Source organism: Dryas octopetala, chromosome 3 (genome assembly GCF_963921425.1).
Source record: "Dryas octopetala chromosome 3, drDryOcto1.1, whole genome shotgun sequence".
Taxonomy (NCBI): domain Eukaryota; kingdom Viridiplantae; phylum Streptophyta; class Magnoliopsida; order Rosales; family Rosaceae; genus Dryas; species Dryas octopetala.
In genome coordinates this window covers 10,262,155-10,281,630 of record NC_141368.1, presented here as the reverse complement: position 1 = coordinate 10,281,630, position 19,476 = coordinate 10,262,155, and the positions used below count along the sequence as shown (strand labels likewise).

General features: G+C 31.6%; 2 protein-coding genes and 3 long non-coding RNA genes across 5 annotated transcripts; all 5 read left to right on the top strand.

The window, feature by feature from the left end:
- The first annotated feature begins 1,932 nt into the window (after positions 1–1,932).
- Positions 1,933–6,106, top strand: LOC147290726 (uncharacterized). The gene is made up of 5 exons (XM_086235827.1): positions 1,933–2,161; positions 2,273–3,655; positions 3,757–5,633; positions 5,724–6,008; positions 6,098–6,106. The coding sequence occupies exons 1-5, from the start codon at positions 1,933–1,935 to the stop codon at positions 6,104–6,106; spliced, it is 3,783 nt and encodes a 1,260-aa protein (XP_086091953.1).
- A 10-nt stretch (positions 6,107–6,116) lies between these two features.
- On the top strand, positions 6,117–6,797 carry LOC147290725 (uncharacterized). Its single transcript, XM_086235825.1, has 2 exons — positions 6,117–6,630; positions 6,748–6,797. Exons 1-2 carry the CDS (start codon positions 6,120–6,122, stop codon positions 6,795–6,797), a joined length of 561 nt encoding a protein of 186 aa, XP_086091951.1. The 5' UTR covers positions 6,117–6,119.
- A 3,416-nt stretch (positions 6,798–10,213) lies between these two features.
- LOC147290724 (uncharacterized) lies at positions 10,214–11,003 on the top strand. The gene is made up of 3 exons (XR_015121506.1): positions 10,214–10,279; positions 10,699–10,798; positions 10,881–11,003. It is a non-coding gene; the product is annotated as an uncharacterized LOC147290724 (long non-coding RNA).
- A 100-nt stretch (positions 11,004–11,103) lies between these two features.
- LOC147290723 (uncharacterized) lies at positions 11,104–11,646 on the top strand. Its single transcript, XR_015121505.1, has 3 exons — positions 11,104–11,179; positions 11,272–11,404; positions 11,512–11,646. It is a non-coding gene; the product is annotated as an uncharacterized LOC147290723 (long non-coding RNA).
- Positions 11,647–11,648: 2 nt separating this feature from the next.
- On the top strand, positions 11,649–12,463 carry LOC147290722 (uncharacterized). Its single transcript, XR_015121507.1, has 3 exons — positions 11,649–11,669; positions 11,772–12,266; positions 12,388–12,463. It is a non-coding gene; the product is annotated as an uncharacterized LOC147290722 (long non-coding RNA).
- Positions 12,464–19,476: the final 7,013 nt, after the last annotated feature.

Here is a 19,476-nt window from a genome sequence, read left to right as displayed (position 1 = left end):
ATGATTATGTATTGACTTAACTTCTGTTACCTTATGCATATATATGGTTGTATGAACTGGGTTTTTAGCATGCCTCTATGTTTTTGCTGACATTTAGGAGGTGTACATCATTTTCTACTCCATCGTACTATAAAATCATAAATAAATGCCTGCGTGTTATTGCAGATCTCGAAAATGTTTAAAATGTGCAAGAGGCCATTTATTTTGTACACAGCCTATAAATAACGTTGTCATTACTGTAAAATTCTTTTGAAAATATCGGTTTTAACACTTTTACTATATACTGATATATAGACCAAGGTATTTAATTTGGCGCTCCAAATTTCAATTGCTTCAATCCATTTTCAATTCCAGGTTATATGTAAGGCTGCTTTTGAAAGTACATAAATCAGTTAATCAGATAACTATGTATGTCAGGCAGCAACCCAAAATTTTATGAATCCATTATATATTATTTCTGCTTTTACCAAGTTTCTTTCTAAAGAATAAAGTTAATAAACACATAAATATATTGTATTTCTTAAATCGTTGATCACATAAGCAAGAATAACATTGTTTGATGGTGGATATTCTCTGCATTATAGATATAACTACAAATTTCAATTAGTTTGATCCCTTGAAGCGTTGGTTATAAGTATATATGCTCCGTCTTCGAAGTAGGCAAACAAATATCTTATTGTTAGAAAACATTTGTTCAAATTGTTTACCAATCTATTTAATTTTTTTAGGCAGCAGGTCAATTTCTATTAAATATGTTTCAATTGTTTGGTGAATTTTTTATTTCATCAAAATGTAAAAGATCAGTATGATGGTTCTTAATTCTTTGTACTAATATTGTGAGTGTGTTTTTAAAATATTAATTTTACAATTTTAACTAAAAGGATAATTTATTCTGTGGATGTTGTTGTGTTTACAGTGCAAAGGATGTGGTGAGATTGTTTTCTTGGTGTTTCTAACTCTATCAAGCAATAGGTGAGTTTTTATTAAATATCTTTCAATTCCTCATTTTCAATTCCAGTGTTCAGTGAGCTTCAAAAAAACAAAAAAATGAACTTACTAATTTTCATGAACATTGCTAATATGAACAAATATAAATTAGTATCATGTGAGTCACTGAAATTTAAAAGTCAATACGCAAATGTCTTGCATCAAATTTCATCACTCTATCACACTTTTTTCATGCATGCATGTGAAAGTCCTCCCAAAATTTTTCATTAATCTCAATGTCATCGTAAGGTCTTTGCTTCATGTCAAACGTTTGTCTGAACCAGTGTTTCCAAAGTCCAAACTCCTCATATTCTCTGTCCATTGTCACAAAAACTTTTTTTTACTTGCTCATTTAAACATTTATACAACCTGTTCTTTGCAAATATCAATTTAATTTATGGCATAAAAAAAATACCAATGATCAAACTGAGTATCAAATAATTTAACAATAAGAAATTATCATTTATAAAAAAAAAAAATTCACTCTTAAAGTTGTCAAATTTCTGCTTTGTAGGAATTCCTTTCCTGCTTTTCTTACAGTTCTGCGCATTAAGCAAAAGGTAAGTATCTGTTTAATCTTTTTTCTAAATATTTTATTTGCAGTATCATTACAGTGTGCATCTCTTATTTTTACAAGTAATGTATAATTTACAGATGCTGTTATATATTCATACATTTTTTTTTTCCAGCCATCAATCTACTGCTTCCAAAATTTTTTTGAATGCAATGCTTAAAAAGCCTAGGGTGCGTGATAGAACTTTAATGATAGAACAAAGCCATAGTTCCAATATATCAAGTAGCATTGAAATAGCTAGCAAACAAATATGTGATACTGATTGTAGCAGTGCCTATAAAAAAAAACAAATAACTCAGAATAAAAGACAAAAAACTGCTGATACTGGATTGTCTAGCTATGTAAATGCACTTGAAACAAGCACATATCAAATGCTTCTAGATCAAGTGGATTCTGATTCTAATGCTTTCATCTCTGATGAAAGTCATTTCGATTCTGGTACTGGAGTTTCCAGTTCCTCAATCATTTCTGATTCTCATGTTTTAGTCTCTAATCAAAGTCACTTTGATTTGGCTATTGGAGCTTCGATTTCCATACCTATTGAAGATAGTTCAAATCACATGAATAGGGGTCAGGCACATTATCATAAGCAGAGACAAAGTATGTTTTCTTTTTTGTTCGAATTTTCTTTCCGATTTCAAGATTGTTGATATATTAGTCATAGTTTATAATTCTGATTTTCCCCTCTTTTCTCTGTGTCATTTTTTTTAGGCACTGTTCACGAATATGTTGATTTTGGAGATAAGAATTATAAATGCATTTATTGCAATGCACTATTTTGGTTAAATGAATCTATTCTAAGAAAATCTAAAAAGAATGAGCCTCTATTCACTCTTTGTTGTCAAGAAGGAAAGGTCAAACTTCCAATTGTCAAGCCAACGCCCCCTTTTTTAGACACTTTACTTAATCCTGCTAAAGGGCAGTCAAGCTTGGCATTTAGGGAGAACATTAGAGCATATAATTCTATGTTTGCATTCACTTCAATGGGAGCCAAAGTTGATAGTTCCATTAACAATAGACCAGGCCCTTACATCTTTAAAATTAGTGGTCAAGTTCATCATCTAATCGGTTCATTAGTACCACCTGAAGGAGAATGTCCAAAATTTGCCCAACTTTATGTTTATGATACAAATAATGAAGTAATTAATCGCCTTAGTGCTGTTAACCGTCTTCAAACTAATCAAAAGTTGGATGACAATATTGTTAAAAATCTCATCAGGATGTTTGACGAATCAAATGAATTGGTTAAATTTTTCCGCACAATGAGGGACAAATTTGAAGAAAACTGTCTTTCTAATGTCAGAATCAAATTGTTAGCTAGACAGCCAAATGACACCAAACAATATGAACAGCCAACATGTGATGAAATTGGTGGTCTAATTGTGGGAGATATAGGACTTTTTGATTCAAATAGAGATATAATAATTGAATTGCAAGGTGGAGAATTGAAGAGGATAACAAAATTACACCCAAAATTCATGTCTTTACAATATCCTATTCTCTTTCCCTACGGTGAAGATGGTTATAGGCCTGACATGAAATGGAATAATATCTTGAAAAATCATCAAATGAAAAGAGGTAGAGTGCCTATGAGAGCTTTTATCGCTTATCAAATTCAAGAAAGAGAACTTGAGTTCAGTACATTGTTAAAGGGTGGAAGATTATTTCAACAATTTTTGGTAGATGCTTATGCAACACTTGAGGAAGACAGATTAGATTATATTCGAAAAAACCAAAAAGTTTTGAGAAGTGAGATATTTAAAGGCATTTATGATGCTGTTTCAAAAGGTGATAAAAATGCAAATGATATAGGTCAAAAAATAATATTGCCAAGTTCATATACTGGAAGTCCTAGAAACATGATAAATAACTACCAAGATGCTATGGCAATTTGTAGAAAATATGGAAATCCTGACCTATTCATTACATTTACTTGCAATGTAAAATGGCCTGAAATTGTTAGAGAATTGGATAGAAAGCCTGGCTACAAACCAGAAGATAGACCTGATATTATTTCCAGGGTGTTCAAAATGAAACTAAGTGATATGATTAATTATATCAAATCAGGTAAACCTTTCGGAGACACTGTGGCAGGTACAATTTACAAACCTAGGAAGCTTCTTTTAATTAGTTATTTGGTTTTTCATGATAATCAAACTAATTACACTTATATTTTTTGAAATTATTGCAAACAGAAATCTGCGCAATTGAGTTTCAGAAAAGAGGATTGCCTCACTCTCATTTGTTAGTTTGGTTAGAACAGCAATATAAGTGCACTTTGCCAGTAGATTTAAATAGCATAATTTCTGCCGAAATACCGGATAAAACTGTGCATCCAACTCTTTACAATATTGTGAATCAATTTATGATTCATGGTCCCTGTGGAGAATTGAATTTTGAATCTCCTTGCATGCGAGGAGGTAAATGTTCCAAGTTTTTCCCAAAGCAGTATAAGAGCGAAACAGTTTTGGAGACAGATGGCTTTCCTGTGTATAGGCGTCGTGAAAATCCAAACAAATTTGTTTTAAAAAATGGAATTAAAATTGACAACAGATTTGTGGTTCCTTATAACTCAGAATTATTATTAAGGTACAATGCTCATATCAATGTTGAATCATGTTGTCAATCAATGCTCATAAAGTATCTTTTTAAGTATATAAGCAAGGGTTCAGATAGAGCTAGAGTTGTTCTTGAAAATAAACCAGAAGATGAAATCCTAGCCTATCTAAATTGTAGGTACATATCTCCGTATGAAGCTGTTTGGAGATTGTTTCAATACCCTATTCATCTTAGGGAACCTGCTGTCGAGCGATTGCCAATACATTTGCCTTTAGAGCAAAATGTTGTTTTTAGCGCTGATCAATCACTTGAGTCCGTAGTTAATCGAGAAAGTGTTCAAATGACAATGCTTACAAGTTGGTTTGAAGCAAATAAAAATTATCCTCAAGCACGAAATGTATGTTATGCAGAATTCCCTTCAAAATTTGTGTGGGATTCTCGCAATAAAATTTGGAAACCTAGGCAAAGAGGAACATCTTTAGGTAGAATTGCTTATGTTCATCCTGCATCTGGTGAATTGTATTATCTAAGGATGCTTTTGAATTTGCAAAAAGGTGCCTTAAACTTCAATGATATCAAAACTGTTAACGGCATTCAACATTTGTCATATCAATCTGCATGCCAATCTTTAGGTTTATTAGGTGATGACAAAGAATGGCTTCAAGCCTTAGGAGATGTTATTAGTACAGCATCATGCTCTGAATTAAGACAGCTATTTGTTACAATCATTTTGTTTTGTGATGTGGCCAATCCTAAACTACTTTTGGATACTCATTGGCAAAGTATGTCTGAGGATATTTTGTACAAAGTTAGAAAAACTTTTGACATGCCAAATCTAATTGTGCCACAGTGTGAGCTCAAAAATTCTCTTTTGTATGAATTAGAACAGCTTTTTAATGCATCATCTAGCTCTTTAAAAAATCATAATCTTCCACTGCCTGATGAAAATAAGATGTTAGAAATAAAAAATAAACTTTTGAGAGAAGAGCTAAATTACAATATTCATGAATTACAAAGTGAATGCTTGAGCTTAATCTCACAACTAAACACAGAACAAAGAAATATCTACGATTCTGTCATAGCTGCTGTGAATGAAAAAAAACCAGGCTTATTTTTTGTTTATGGACATGGAGGAACTGGCAAAACTTTTTTGTGGCACACAATTATAACCAAGCTTAGATCTGAGAGCAAAATTGTTTTGGCTGTTGCATCATCAGGAATAGCATCTTTATTATTACCGGGAGGTAGAACAGCCCATTCTAGATTTAAAATTCCATTGAATGTTACAGATTCTTCTATATGCCAAATCAAAAAAGGAACACATCTTGCCAAATTAATTCAAAAAGCTGATTTAATTATTTGGGATGAAGCACCGATGAATCATAGATATTGTTTTGAGGCATTAGACAAATCATTGTGTGATATCTTATCAGAAATACATGATTCATGTGATGCCAAACCATTTGGTGGAAAACCTGTTTTACTAGGAGGTGATTTTAGACAAATCTTGCCAGTAATTCCAGGGGGAACAAGAGAGGAAATAGTGGATGCCTGTTTTAATAACTCTTATTTATGGCCTTACTTTAAAATATTTTTTTTGAAGCAAAATATGAGATTATTAAAAAAAGATTTGGACATTAATGAAAAGCAAACAATAGCAGATTTTGCCAGCTGGATTCTTAAAATTGGAGATGGTCAAATTAATGATATGGATGATTTAAATGATGAAGAAGCATCTTGGATAGAAATTCCTGAAGATTTGCTCATTCAGCCATCTAAAAATCCCATTCATTCAATCTTCTTGGCTGCATACCCAAATTTTGACAACAATTTTGAAAACATTGCTTATCTAAGAGAACGAGCCATCATTACTCCTAGAAATTCAACAGTTACAGAAATAAACAATTTTGTCATTAATTTAGTACCTGGAACTCATCGAACTTATATGAGTTCAGATTCTTTATGCTCTTCATCTAGCAATTTTGAAAATCTTAGTCTGATGTATCCTGTAGAATTTCTTAACCAACTTGAATTTAGTGGTCTGCCTCCACACATTTTGATATTAAAAGTAGGTATGCCTATCATGTTGTTAAGAAATTTAAATCAATCCTCAGGCCTTTGTAATGGAACAAGATTAGTTATTACTCAAATGCTTGACAAGGCCATTGAAGCAAAAATTGTCACTGGCAATAACATTGGCCACAAAGTATTCATACCTAGAATTATTCTTTCTGCCACCGAAAAAAAATGGCCTTTCATTTTTAAAAGGCGTCAGTTTCCAATCAGGTCATGTTATGCAATGACAATAAATAAAAGTCAAGGACAATCTCTTAAAACAGTTGGTTTGTATCTTCCAGAATCTGTGTTCACTCATGGGCAACTCTATGTTGCATTATCTAGAGTTACATCTAGGCAAGGACTGAAAATCATGATAGAAAATAATGGAGAAGCACCAAATAAATTTGCTAAAAACATAGTGTACAAAGATATTCTCCAGCCTTTCTTAACAGGTTAAATACACTGTGGACATGTTATAAAAGAATGTCATTTTATTCATGCATATTTGCTATTACAAACATTTCATTGTTTTGTTTTTTTTCTCAGTCACATTTATCTTATGTTTGCAGTTCTGCAGCACAATGAGCTTGGTTCCAATCCGCAATCTGATACCCTTTGAAGACAATAAGAAAATCAGGGTCCGCATTTGCAGGCTTTGGAGGCCAAGGGCATATGGATCTAATGACCAGTTTGCTGGCTTGCACTGCGTGTTGGTAGATTCGATTGTAAGAAAATTCTTTTCTTATACTAATTTATTCATATTGTCCTTAATTTTCAAATACATAAATTTACAATCATTAATATCTGCTATATATTGCATTCACCATCCTTTAATCAATATTTACTTTTCATTTCTGTAAATTATAAGTGTTTATTATCCATGCATGGTATCAATTGTCTATGTTATTCATTTTCTTTATCAATTGTCTATGTTATTCATTTTCTTTCTATTTCACTTTCATTAATGACATTCAGTTCAACTTTTCTTTTTCTACATTATCATACCAAACCTACCTTAGCATTTTACTTACAATTGTGTTTCATTCAATTTATGTTTTTTTATCAACTTACCTAATATTACAAAACATAAATCAATGATCTATCTAGCTGTGATAACATATAATAAGAATACACCAACTATAGTAAAATGGTCTCACAAAAATTTAACCACCCAAAGATGCTATTCACAATCTATCTATCATACTTAGCTGATTAATCTAATCCATACTAAATTTGCTGAAATCAGTCAAATTAATCTTCTTATATCAATTTTTGTCTCATGTCTGCAAAACCATAATCAAATTTCGTTAACATCTATAACCAACTTATTTGCATTGTTTCATATAGCCTAACCCATCGCATACATCTATCAAACAAATTCTATTACTTATTAATCATATCCTTACTATTAATTTGGCTCATATATATATGTATATACATATATATATTAACTCAAACATTTCAGCAATCATAACTGTAAATGTATAATACTGCCTGACAATAATGCAACTTCCACATCACAATCCAATCACTAACTGAATGAAAATTACTTTTCCAAATTTTAACTCTTACCATAACAATTCTACACGAAAATAAGTCATCTCAACTAGACCCAACTAAAGCACCTTATGAAAAACGAGACCTAGATAATATTCTAAATACTTTTCTGCCGCACACACGCTATCAACTAAACCCAACAAAACTACATTTCGCTTTTTCACTTCCTTATTAGTTAGTCCACAACTAAACTACAATTCACTTTTTCACTTGCTTATTATCTACAATACTATCAAATTTTCGAAATCATCTATGAGTACAAGAAGTATACTTTTTATTCACTTCGTTACAATTCAGTACAAATCTACCCATAACACAAAAAGATTCATATGATAACATTACTTACTACTCCATTTATTTAGTGCATTGTCAATCTACATTCCCACAGACAGTTTTGCTATTGCATGCCCCTCATTTATTTAAAACTGCTCCCCTGTGCCAAAATGACCCATGAATAACCAAATAAAAAAAATTAACAATTTATAAATTGATGACACAGCAATTTTCTACCTTCATTACCATACAATCTCCTGATTGGCAGCATCGACTGTGCAATCTACAAATTAATTATATTGTATATTTATACAAATAAACAGATTAGAACTTTCATATAAATGTAATACACTTACTACACATTTTATAGACTTTTAGAACATTTCTTAACCTTTGTATGTATCTCTACATTCTAAACACTTCATACATCCACATTTATCCAATTACATCAGTCCACCTTTTTATACCTTTTATTCCAATCAGCACTTGCGCTTATTTTTTAAAACCTTACTCCATTACGCTTCTTTTTTAAAACCTTACTCCATATTTCATAGCTCTTTTATTCCATAATCATATTAAACCTACCATCAATTAATTAAAAAAATCCCTTATAATTAAACTTCCTAAATTACTAACAATTTCGAGCATCTTAACAATTTCAATATCCTAACACTAGCAAATTATCTTTCTATACATTGTTCACAAATTCTCAGCTTAACTTCATTCCTCTTTTCAAATTACATTGCATTCCTTAAATTCCTGATCATTTAAATCAATTATGATAAGCTCTTATAAACAACTCGCACTTAAAATAATATCCATTTCAATACATTCAATATCTTCAATTTATACTGCAAGTATAAAACATGAACTATCATCCACAGCCATTTAAAGAGTAAACCAATCACAAACAAATCCAAAATTCAATTGGTTTCCTTCTCTAATTAATTTGTGTTTTTAAACATTTGTTTTTTTCTTTTATTTTTTTGGTAAACCTTACAACATGACCATACTTATTGATCATTCTAAATTTTTTCCACTAATTTTCTCTAACACATTTAAAAAATTTATTGTCCAATAATAATTTTCGTTTATGATCATTTTAACTCTGATGCTTATGTGATTTACTTTATTTGCTCACCAACCCTATCTTTTTTGATTAAAACATAGTACTCTTAATCCGTAACTCCCATTTTAAATTCCAACATCTATCCTAATATCTTCTCAACTCTATACTTAACATACTCTCTAATCCAATATACTCATGTGCACAGCAAAATATTTAATTTCACACTACAAATTTCAATTAGTTCAATCCCTTCAAAACTTGGTTATATCTAACACTGCTCTTAAAAATAGCCAAACCAATCAAATAACCATATATCTCAGGCCCTCAGATATTTAAGAACCCAAAATTTTATATATCCATTACATATTATGAGTTATATATGTTATATGATTATGTGGCAGTTAACAAACATTCTAGGTATTATGAGTTAAGGATATTACATATTATGAGTTATATATCCATTACATATTATAAGTTATATATCCATTACATATTATGAATTATATGTCTTATATGGTTATGTGATTAGGTATTTAAGAAACATAATATGCTATGTGTTTATCAACTTTGTTGTTTAGGATATATATGTGTTATATCCTCAGGTATTGTTGTTGATTAGGTATCCTTAACTGAATTCTCCAACGTAAAATGGACCTACAATCCTCTCAAGCATGACTTTAAGTCTCTTAAAATACAGACTGCACTTTCTGCTTTTCTTTTTTTTTTATGCTCAATCCTACTCTACAAAAGTCATTCCACTTTTTGCCTTCTTATATACCTTATAATTTAACTATGTATCTATTCTCAACAATTTTCCAGACCAAGCTTACTTTTGTTCATTCATTATTATGAATATTTTAACTTTTCTTTCCATGTATTCATTATTAAATTATTTTTTTCCCAACCATTTTTGTCTCTCACCATCAAGGGAGATGCAATCCAAGCAACAATTAAAGAGATAGATTATGATATTGTTGGTCCAAAAATTGAGGCTGGGTGTGTTTATGAGATTTCTCATTTCCATACTGTCAACAATCGATCATCTTACAAGATTGTACCTCACGTTGCAATGCTCATCTTCAATGAGAGAACAAATTTCAAAAAATTAACAGCCATTCACCCAGCCATCCCAACCCATCGTTTCCACCTCCTTGACTACAGTCAACTTCCATCACGGATCAATGTCCATACACTTCTTACAGGTAATCATGACACTTAATGTCATAGTTTTGGTTACAAATTTACTTAAGTTGAATTTGCTAATTCTCAGTTGCATTATTTGCTTCAAGATACAATAAATTATTTAACTTTGCTCACTTTGTAATGCCATCAAATACAAAATTATGTGCTGTCATTTGATTCTGCTACCTATTTTACAAACATATCAATTAATTATTTGCTTTTATGTTTTTTTCCAACTATCAAAATGCAAATTATCATTTAATTATGAATTCTTCCTAATAGTAACATAATAAATGCATGGCAAACTGTCAAATCAGTTCTCCTAGGTTTAAATTTTCACACTGGTGAAAAATCATTTGAATTTAAAGATCTTTCAAATATCATTTATCCAATTTCAAATCATTCAAACTGTTGAACATCTCATGCCAATGATTACCAGATTTAATGGGACGGATAATTGCTATCCAACCTTTGGAACACATGATGGTTGACAACGCAAGGATTGAGAACAAGTGTGAAATTCACATAGAGAATATGAGGTAAATTCTTAAAAACTGTCTATCAACTTTCAAATTTTTCATATTAATGCTTACACATGCTGTTTTATCTCTATTACTGTAGAAGAAATGAGATCAGAGTTACACTATGGAGTGATGCTGCCAAAGACTTTGATCATGAAGCTGTACAACAATTACCACCGCCAGTGTTCGTTGTTTTCACCAGTTTAAAAGTCAAGGAATACCAGAGTAAATAAGCAATTGTTTTATCCTTTTTCCTATTCAATTTATTTATAATCTTATAGTAAATATGATAAGTTCACCCTCTTATAAACATGTAGAAAAACCAGTTCTGAGCAGCACCAATGCCACTGCAATCTTCCTCAATCCAGAGATACCAGAAATTGATTCATATAAATTAGCGTATGATTCTCACACTTTTTCACTATACAAACGTTACTTTTTTTTCCTTTTAATTAACAATTTTCATTCCTTTTTAAATATGAAACTTGCAGTTTTCGTGGTTTTGCAATGCCTATCAACATCTTACCACCTTCCACAGCCCCACGACTACCTCCTCAGCAGCTAGAAACTACTGACAGATTAACTGTCAAGGCTTTGAATCGTCTTGATCCACAACTTTGCAAGGTAAACACTTATTTACAAAATACATTTAACAATTTTCATTAACTTTATTTTCCTTTCTGATCTAAATTATCTTTAACTCTTATTCTTTATCTCTAAATCTAATGCAGGATAAGATTCTTACCTGTAGAGCTACAATCACGCGTTTTGACACGCATGCTGGATGGTGGTATAAAGCTTGCCCAAGTTGCTTCAAACAACTAAGAATCACTGCCCAAAATGACAAACTCATCTGCCCGAAGCACAGTGCAATCAATCCAATCCCTTGGTATAATTAACAGCTATTAACGTGGAAATTTCTTTACATGATTTATACTAATTTCAACAATTATACTTGATTGATGCAACATCTAACAAATTGAAATTACAGGTTCAAAGTAAGCTTTGTAATTGCAGACCAAACTGATGTGGCCAATGTGATTGTGATTGGAAAACAAGCAGAACAATTATTCCGGGTTTCATGCTACAATCTGGTTGTTGAAAGTGGTTTCGTTGATCAAAACCAATTTCCAGAGGCGCTGCTTCGCGTGAGAGGAAAGGCAAAAATTTTTCAGCTTCGATTTGGAACCCTGAAAAGTGATTTGAATAGGAATGATCTCCTTATACATGCTGTGTTTGATGAAGAACCCCTTCTGATTGAATCATCATCAACTCCACCTGCTGAGCAAGTACCCATTCCAAAAGAAAATCCATTACCTGAAAAATTGCTTCTCCATAGCCCATCACCTTCTGCTAAAATAGCTCCAGTTACACCCACTCCCAGCTCATCCACCAATTTGAGGAAAAAAACCATATCAAAAGCCAACCTCACAGTCAGAAGAGCTCTTTTCAGCGCTATCAAAAAACAAAGGAAAAAATACCAAAGGTAATTCCTCTTCCAATAATTTACATTTTTTTGTATTCTTACTCTTTACCTATAACTTACACACAAGCTCTAATACTTATTAACAGCTTTTCATTTTTGTTTTGCCTTGCATCTCATTAAGTGTTAGTGAAACTGAAGAAAAAGCTGAAGAAAGTGATGCTCCAAATCCTCCAGAACAATCTGATTCAACTTTCGACGATATTCCACTCAAGCAATTGAGGACTAAACCAGCAGCAAAGAAAGCTAAAATCAGGTTTGTTTTTCCCTACACAATGCTACACACTCTTGAATATATCCCCCTGCTATTTATAATTCATAATTTATTCAACTCCAATTAAATTATCTCATTTCTAATTTTTATTCATTACATTAGAACCAACCTAATTCAAAACCAACATAAATTTTGCTTCATTCACAGTATTCTTCAACTCAACCATCTTAAACAAACATAGAAAAAATATTAGAAATAAAAGAAACTACAAGTTTTAACACTGTGTATGTGTATCTATCTTTTGTAAACCATTTTCGCTGATTTCACAATTCCAAACATTTATAATCTCCTCAATATATATAACAAAGAAATTGTTCAAATCAGCTTACAAGTAATATACCAATATAGGAAACAATTCTAAAATTTCTTTCCCTTTAAACCATCTCTTTTCCATGTTTCTTTAAAATAGTTTAGCTGCTATATAAAATAATATAATTATCAAATAACTAAATCTATGCCAAAATATATTGGATAACATCAAACACACAACATACCTTCTCCCAACTATCTACTTTAGATGAAACATTGCACAATTTCTTTTGTTAACTAACTGGTTTAATAATACTGCTTACAATCATTCATTTATCTTTGACGCTTATTTACTTTATCATTAGTTTCCAAAGATCAATTCTTAATCTATTATGCGAAAACAAACTATATACTCTGCTGGACAAATTATTTTTAGGCCAACATTGTTTTCAGAAAAAAGCATATACTCCACATTATTTTCACATCCACAATTCATTCAAACCATTCAATTCCTATTCAAAAATATCATAATGTTACTGAAAAATTGAATTCACATTACTTTCAACTACCAACTGTTCTTAACTCCACACAGTCACAGTTTTACTATTCATGTACACCTAACAAATAACATATTCTAATTTTTCAGCACAACAGAGGAGCATCCACCTGCAGGAGACAACAAAGAGGATGAGCAACCACCCAATCTTGAACAAAAATCTCCTCAAACTCATACATCAACCTCTCCAGATCCATAAAACAACTCTTCAACAGTGCATCTTGCTCTTTTTGTTATGTATCACATACAATTCTATAATCAAGTGTTGTAATATTTTGCGCATGCTGTTTGCTTTATTAAGATATCAGCAATATCTTAATCTCGCAACCAGCATAAAAAACATACTGTCAACCATCATTTTGTAACTTTAAATGCATCAGCAACATTGATGCTACTATTCCAGTTCTGCACATTTATCATATCTTCACAGTTTCATACTTCCATGCACTTCTAAAAAAATTCACGTGATAGAGTCTTTACACATTTTCTCATTACAAATACTTTGTTTATTTATTGCTTCAAATAATTAATTTATGTTTATTGCTGTATTTATATTGCAGACGCATAACTATAACTTAATTACATTAAATATGAATTTAACAAACCTTAACAACATTTCCAAAATTTTAAACTTAAATATTATAACGTTCAAACACATTTTAAAACTTTTTCAGACCCGCAGCATCGCGCGGGCACGAACCCTAGTGCTTTCCTAAACACTTAGAAGGTGGAAAAATTAAACACCTGTAATAAACAAATCATCAATCACAAAGCATAATCATATAGCACGTACACAAAACTAAAATTACATAAAAATATCTCATAATCATCATTATAAATTTTATTATCCAAATAAAAATTATTGTTCAATAGAATCCATCATCTAATAATTGGACCAAAATAAATGACAAAAGTAAATAATACAATAATCCTTAAGAAAAATGACAATTAATAAACTAATAGGTGAGCCACATTAAACTTTCTTGCTTTTCAGCCACATAATTTGTCAATCTGATTGCTTTAACACAACAAACATTTCTCTATTCTTCCTTTCAGTTAAGATATCTGCTGCTTTTATAAAAAGCTCCCCATCATTAACAATTTCAGCCATTCCGTCAACAACTTCCATCACTTCCTGAATGCTACAACTAGGCTTGTCTTTGTTGCTAGAGGTGCTACTCCGATTTGCTACTGCATTCATAAGAGCATCTAATTGCTTCGACACCTTAACTCCAATTGAAGGTTTCTTATAGTCTTCTTTCCTTTTTTTCTCATTATCATGTGTAGCAGTCTCAGTATTTGGGGAAAAAGTGTTTGTTTCAATTGTATTCTCAAGTCCATTATTAAACTCTATAGCGTACTCTTGGTCATCTTGACCATCTACCATAACCTTGTCAATTCGTTCTCCCAGAATTTGATCATTGTCAACATCATGTGCCCCTAAACCTTGGCGAGGATGCCCAAGCACATTCACCTGTAATAGCAATATCTTTAAACAAAATGTCTAATTGATCAGCATTCCTCAATCCATTTTTTTGAAATTTTCCAGCATCAGGATTCTCCTACAATAATATGAACTAAAATTAATAAAATTCATGCAAAACTATAAATTAAGTATTTGGTTTAAGAACTAACTTAGTTGTAACAAAGATAACAAATTCACCTTTAATTGTTTGTCCCACCATTCGTTAGTAGCCTTGATAGTTTGCTTCGCATTATCCCACCCTAAGCCAGTCTCTTTTCCAACCAAAGATATCTATATTTGCCATTCTTTCTTGAGAGCAGTCCATTTGTTCTTGAGTTGTTTAAAGGTGTAGGTCCTTTGAGTAAGATCATTAAATTTTTTAATAACATTTTTCCATCCAGGCTTACTAAAATGACCACATTTGCGATTTCCAGCTAATGTCTCATTAACACAAATTTTGACAAATGCATCAACAACAGCATCATCCCAATGTGCCTTTCCATGTTTCTCATTTTCTTCCATCGATTCATCTTGTGATGACTTAACTATATTCTTAGACATTTCTATTTAGCAAGAAAAAAAAAATGAATTTTTTTTTCAAAGAAGTCACCAACATATGCACACAAGATAAGATGAGATAAAATTGCAATGTTTCAAAGAAGTCACCAAATTGCAATGTTAATTTGTTCTTATCTGGATCCAGTGATAAAGCTTTCCCAAAATAAAATATTTTATTGGAATTTATAAAGAAAATGAGTTTCATGTGTAGGTGTATATAAAGTAGGATGAAGGAACTTACTTGTAATGTTCTTTAGAAGTTATGTAATTAACTTGCTGCATGTTATCCCCCAGGCCAAGTTTCCTATGAGAAAAATCCCTAAAATGAAGAGTAACAAATAAGAAAGTAAAATTCCAGCACTTATGGTAATTAATAAAAAAAAAATATCAGCAGTTAAATAATATATTTCATTGTCCAAATTAACAAAGCTATAGATGATATATAGCATCCTAAAAAGCATTAGCACTGTACTTTCATAGACAACTATATAATATTAAGAGCATTTACAACCCTTTAACAAATGATATTTTGACTCTACAACCCAACCTTGTAGATGTAGATTGAAAGTTGACACTCCATTGAGAAGTAATTTTAGTCCCCTGTTAGAATGCATTTACCATAACTTGAATTCTCACCTCTTTCTACCTTCTAACACCCCACCAAGGAATAACTTTTGATAGCATATCTGCATCTTTTTCCTCCAAAGCAAGACACCTGAGCCATTTAATTATGCATTGTCAAGTAAGTAAGAAGAATGTGAAAATCTGTGATATCCACCTTGATCTTTCTATTACCATCATCAACTCCTAGCTAGCTTTAAGCATAATTTTAATCCAAGAGTTAAATAGAATGAATGAAGGAATGAATAGTCTATGATCAAACTGATAGGACAAACACACATAAATGATGATGAACCAAAGCATACATGAATTCACATCCATATGCAAATATATATTCACGGGGAATCAAAGGATAACACAAAAGGATGGGTTGCTAAGAGTGGTTTTCTTTTTTTTGGTCCAAGGTTGCCAACCCCAAGGTCTGCATAGACTATTTATTCATTCTATTGATCTCTTAAACCATGTTTTCTTTCTCCTGGGTTGTTTATATTTGTTAATATCCATACAATACTAGTAATAATAAATATAGAATTAGGACATGCTCTGACTTTGATTGCCAGTTGAGATGGCAATCAAAGAGAAAATTTGTTTGGCTCTTATTCTCAATGTACACCACTAAATATATGGATATTACTTGACACTCGTTGTACTGGATGGCTGACCGACCTAGGACCCAAGATATAGACAATTTATTACTTGGTTCTTCACCTTCTTCCTCTTCATTTGTGCACATTAATTTCAATTTTTGAATTTAGCAACGTTTTGAGTGGTAGTTTTATGATTTTATTGACCATAGCAGCAAAAAAACTCAGACCCATTTTAATTTTATACAAATTAACCATATATATCTATACAAAAAAAAAAAACCAAAAAAGGAAAACAAAAAGACTCAATCCAAAAATAAACCCAGACATGATCCATCTAAAAAAAACTCATCCATAGCAGCAAAACAACTCAGACCCATCTCAATTTTATTCAAATTAACCATACATAATAACAAAGTAAAGTTGACCCAAAAAACTCATTTAAAACTCAATAGAAAGTACACAATCCCATTCAAAAAGGACTGTAAAATTTGGAATGAAAAAAGCATAAATAGAATGAGAGGTTGAAAGCCTAATCTCATACCTTAAAGAAAGAATCCAAGCAACACCCCCTTTCATAAAGTGATGACAAAATACAAAAGAAATTCTTGAAGATAGAGATGTTGGAAAATTTGTTGGAGTTCTTGTAAGTTGTGGCTGCTGAAAGGATGATAGAAACTTGCTTCAAGACACGTTGAACAACGCTTTCTTTCAGACAATATTTGCCCCCACTTCTTGTGTGTAGAGGGATTTGCAAATATGCCTTGTGAATACAATGAAGCTTAGTAAAACTATTGTTTGTTAATGTTCTACACAACCAAAAACAAACCAAACACACAAATGAATATAACAAGAATACTCAAGTTTTACAAAGAACTAAAACTGCAGAAATTAGTTCTTTGTATTTGATTTTGGTGAAAATATGGAGAATGAGATAATAATTGTTTTTTCTGTAAAAAATTATGCAGAGAACTTCTCATTTTATAATGAATCCAATGTGCCCTTTCTGAAATGGTATAGCAACCATACATTTGAAATATTTATTCAAGAGGTATGATACCATTTGAATCATACATTTTCATGAAAGGTTATGACTCTATGAATATAAAACCTCTACAGAAAGTTTAGTAACCTTTCCCAAATGACACATTGATTCAATTCAAATTACAAATATTTGAAAATTATCTAACAATCCTCCACCATTTTCAAAATATAAAACGACTCAAATTTTAAAAACATTTAAAAACTTACTTGAGCAATTTCTTGAAAGCGTTGTGCATAAATTAAAGTGTCTTTTGGACTTGAACTTTAACTTAGTGAAAACATATCAAAATTAATCAAGATAGAGAAGTAGCATTGCTTTGAACTTTCGATCTTATATGATTAACCAGACATATTTCACACACAAAACTTTGCAACCCTTTTTGTGTGTTTATAAACCGACACGTGGATTGGCCTTGTGTTTATACCCATTTTCATGCGTGCTGTAGTGACAAGTCCTTGTCTCATAGGAAGCGGCACCACCTCCTACACGCATATAGGTAGACATGTAGTACCCCTGTAACTCAAGTACTTTCAGTCATATCTATTAAGAGTTGTAACTCACCCTCTTTCGTACATAACAGGTACCAAGCACTTTAACTTTGGATGGAAAAATAATTAGAGTGTGTCATTCAAAATGACAACACTAAATGCTTGCGATTACAATCATATGATGTACTTTGCTCATTGAACTCAAAGACTTGATGTTTCAAGAGTTCGAGTTGAGTTTCCACCATTGGTAATCATATAGGAGTGGACTTTAACCTCATCCCTTTTGATGTCTTCCACACCATATCCCTTGCAAGTCCTTTGGTTAATGGATCAGCCAAGTTTTGACATGATCTTACAAAATTGATGGTTATAACTCCATCAGTAATCATTTGCCTCACAGAACTATGCCTTAGGCCAATATGCTTAGATTTACTATTATAAACTTGACAATAAGCCCTTGATAGTGTTGCTTGACTATCACAATGAATAGAGATAAGAGGCATTGGTTTAGACCAAACTGGAATCTCTATTAATAAGTTTCTTAACCATTCGGCTTATTTACTACAAGAAGCCAAGGCTACAAATTCAGCTGCCATGGTGGAGTCCGATATGCATGTTTGTTTTTTTGAACCCCAAGATATGGCTCCTCCACCGAGTAAAAAAATCCAGCCACTTGTAGACTTATGATCTTCAAAATCATTTATCCAATTGGCATCAGTATATCCTTCTAATACATTAGGATATCCACTATACCAAATTCCATAATCCAAAGTACCCTTTAGATATTTAAATATTCTTGTAAGTGCATTCCAATGCAATTCACTAGGACAACAAGTAAATCTACTTAGTTTACTCACTGCGAATGCAATATCCGGCCTAGTACATGTCATTGCATACATTAAACAACCAATCATTTTAGAATATTCTAATTGATTCACATCCCTACCTTTGTTAGGAGATAACTTTATATTTGGATCAAAAGGTGTTGATACTGGATTTGAATCAAAGAAATTGAATCTCTTTAGTATCTTTTCTATGTAATGTGATTGTGTCAACATCAATCCATCATTACATCTTTTGATTCTCATGCCAAGAATTACATCGGCGCTGCTCATATCTTTCATATCAAAGCTTGATGACAAAAATTCTTTTGTTTTGTTTATAGATTCCATATCCGTTCCAAAGATTAACATGTCATCCACATACAAGCAAATAATTACTCCTTTATCTTTTTGGAACTTACTATAAACGCATTTGTCTGATTCGTGTATCCTAAAACCATTGGATACAATCACTTTATCAAACTTTTCATGCCACTGCTTTGGCGCTTGTTTTAAACCATATAATGATTTAACCAATTTACATACCTTGTG

Bases quoted from the DNA above. Each gene is read 5' to 3' on its own strand.
- LOC147290726 (XM_086235827.1), top strand. From the start codon at position 1,933: ATGCTTCTAGATCAAGTGGATTCTGATTCTAATGCTTTCATCTCTGAT. The intron at 2,162-2,272 runs GTATGTTTTCTT...CATTTTTTTTAG, and splicing joins TTATCATAAGCAGAGACAAA to GCACTGTTCACGAATATGTT. The intron at 3,656-3,756 runs GTACAATTTACA...TATTGCAAACAG, and splicing joins TTTCGGAGACACTGTGGCAG to AAATCTGCGCAATTGAGTTT.
- LOC147290725 (XM_086235825.1), top strand. From the start codon at position 6,120: ATGTATCCTGTAGAATTTCTTAACCAACTTGAATTTAGTGGTCTGCCT. The intron at 6,631-6,747 runs GTTAAATACACT...TTATGTTTGCAG, and splicing joins TCTCCAGCCTTTCTTAACAG to TTCTGCAGCACAATGAGCTT.